A 1,217-nucleotide genomic window follows, 5' to 3' on the forward strand; every position below is an offset into this window, starting at 1 on the left:
TTGGGGCCATTGCCAAATGCTCCTTAATTTCTCTTTGAAAGACAAAATATAATCAAGTGAATTTATTTTACCACTACCCCCTTCCCAATGTTCCCTTAATTTATCAAGAGGCCCTCTCACATTGTGTCCATAGACCATCTGAAAAGGAGAAAAACCCAGAGATTCACTAGGGGCTGATCTTAAAGCAAAAAGCAATAAAGGCAAGTCTTTATCCCATTCCTCAACATGGTCTTAACAATACTTCGTCGAAGCATTCTTCAGAGTGGAGTGAAATCTTTCAAGTATTCCCTGACTTTCGGGATGATATGAGGATGCCAAGTTGTGTTTAATGCCAAGTTCATTCATTTTAGCCTGGAACTCCCTACTAGTGAAATTAGAACCTTGATCCGACTGTATCTTCCGAGGCAAACCATAACGAGAAAAAAAGTCCATGAGATGCTTAATAACGATACCACTCTTAATGCATCTAACAGGTATTACCTCGGGAAATCTAGTGGTTCCGTCCATTATTGTTAACATGTACTGAAAACCTGTTTTGGTTTTGGGTAAAGGACCCACAATGTCAATAACAATTTGAGTGAATGGTTCTTCAACAGCTAGGAAAGGAATTAAAGGCGCTTTAGTAATTTTCTGGTTGGGTTTTCCAACCATTTGGCACTGGTGACATGACTTACAATGTCTGACTACGTCTTTCTTTACAGAAGGCCAAAAAAAATTATCTTTCACTTTGGACAGCGTTTTTCGTATTCCTAAATGACCACCCCATTCACCTTCATGAGCCTCTTGCAAAATAAAATGCCTAAACTTACTATGTACTACAATTTGTTCCCTTACCTTCCACTCTTCATCAGTAGATGCGGTCACTGGACGAATTAATCTATATAACACATAATTCTTTAATACATAACTTGCTTCACTTAAATCATCCTGTTCCTTTAGCTTCTCTGCTTCTTCATATATACTCCTCAATTCGCCATCTTCTTTTTGAGCACTAATTAGGGTTTGCCTATCTGGAAACATGCAACTAGAATCTGTAGCAAAGTCTTCAGATATATTAACCATAGACTTTAACGAAAGATTTTTTTTTCTGCTTGGACTTACCTTTCTTTGTCTTAGGTTGAGTTTTGGTTTGGAAGCAGTTTTCCAAATTTACATCAGCTTCTCCTCCTTTGACTTCCTCTCTAGATTGGGCTCGGGTTACAGGAACAACAGGTTTA

General features: G+C 38.1%; 1 protein-coding gene across 1 annotated transcript in view; it reads right to left on the reverse strand.

Moving 5' to 3' along the window:
• Positions 1 to 231: 231 nt before the first annotated feature.
• The window catches only part of LOC137617516 (uncharacterized), a 1,870-nt gene continuing 884 nt past the window's right edge, over positions 232 to 1,217 (reverse strand). Inside the window, exons 1-3 of the mRNA XM_068347534.1 lie at positions 1,102 to 1,217; positions 835 to 1,010; positions 232 to 693 (exon numbers count right to left, since the gene is read on the reverse strand). The exon at positions 1,102 to 1,217 is cut by the window's right edge and continues 884 nt beyond it. Coding sequence (XP_068203635.1) covers positions 232 to 693; positions 835 to 1,010; positions 1,102 to 1,217 — 754 coding nt within the window. The remainder of the gene's footprint in view (positions 694 to 834; positions 1,011 to 1,101) is intronic.

Source organism: Palaemon carinicauda, chromosome 23, assembly GCF_036898095.1.
Source record: "Palaemon carinicauda isolate YSFRI2023 chromosome 23, ASM3689809v2, whole genome shotgun sequence".
Classification (NCBI taxonomy): Eukaryota; Metazoa; Arthropoda; class Malacostraca; order Decapoda; family Palaemonidae; genus Palaemon; species Palaemon carinicauda.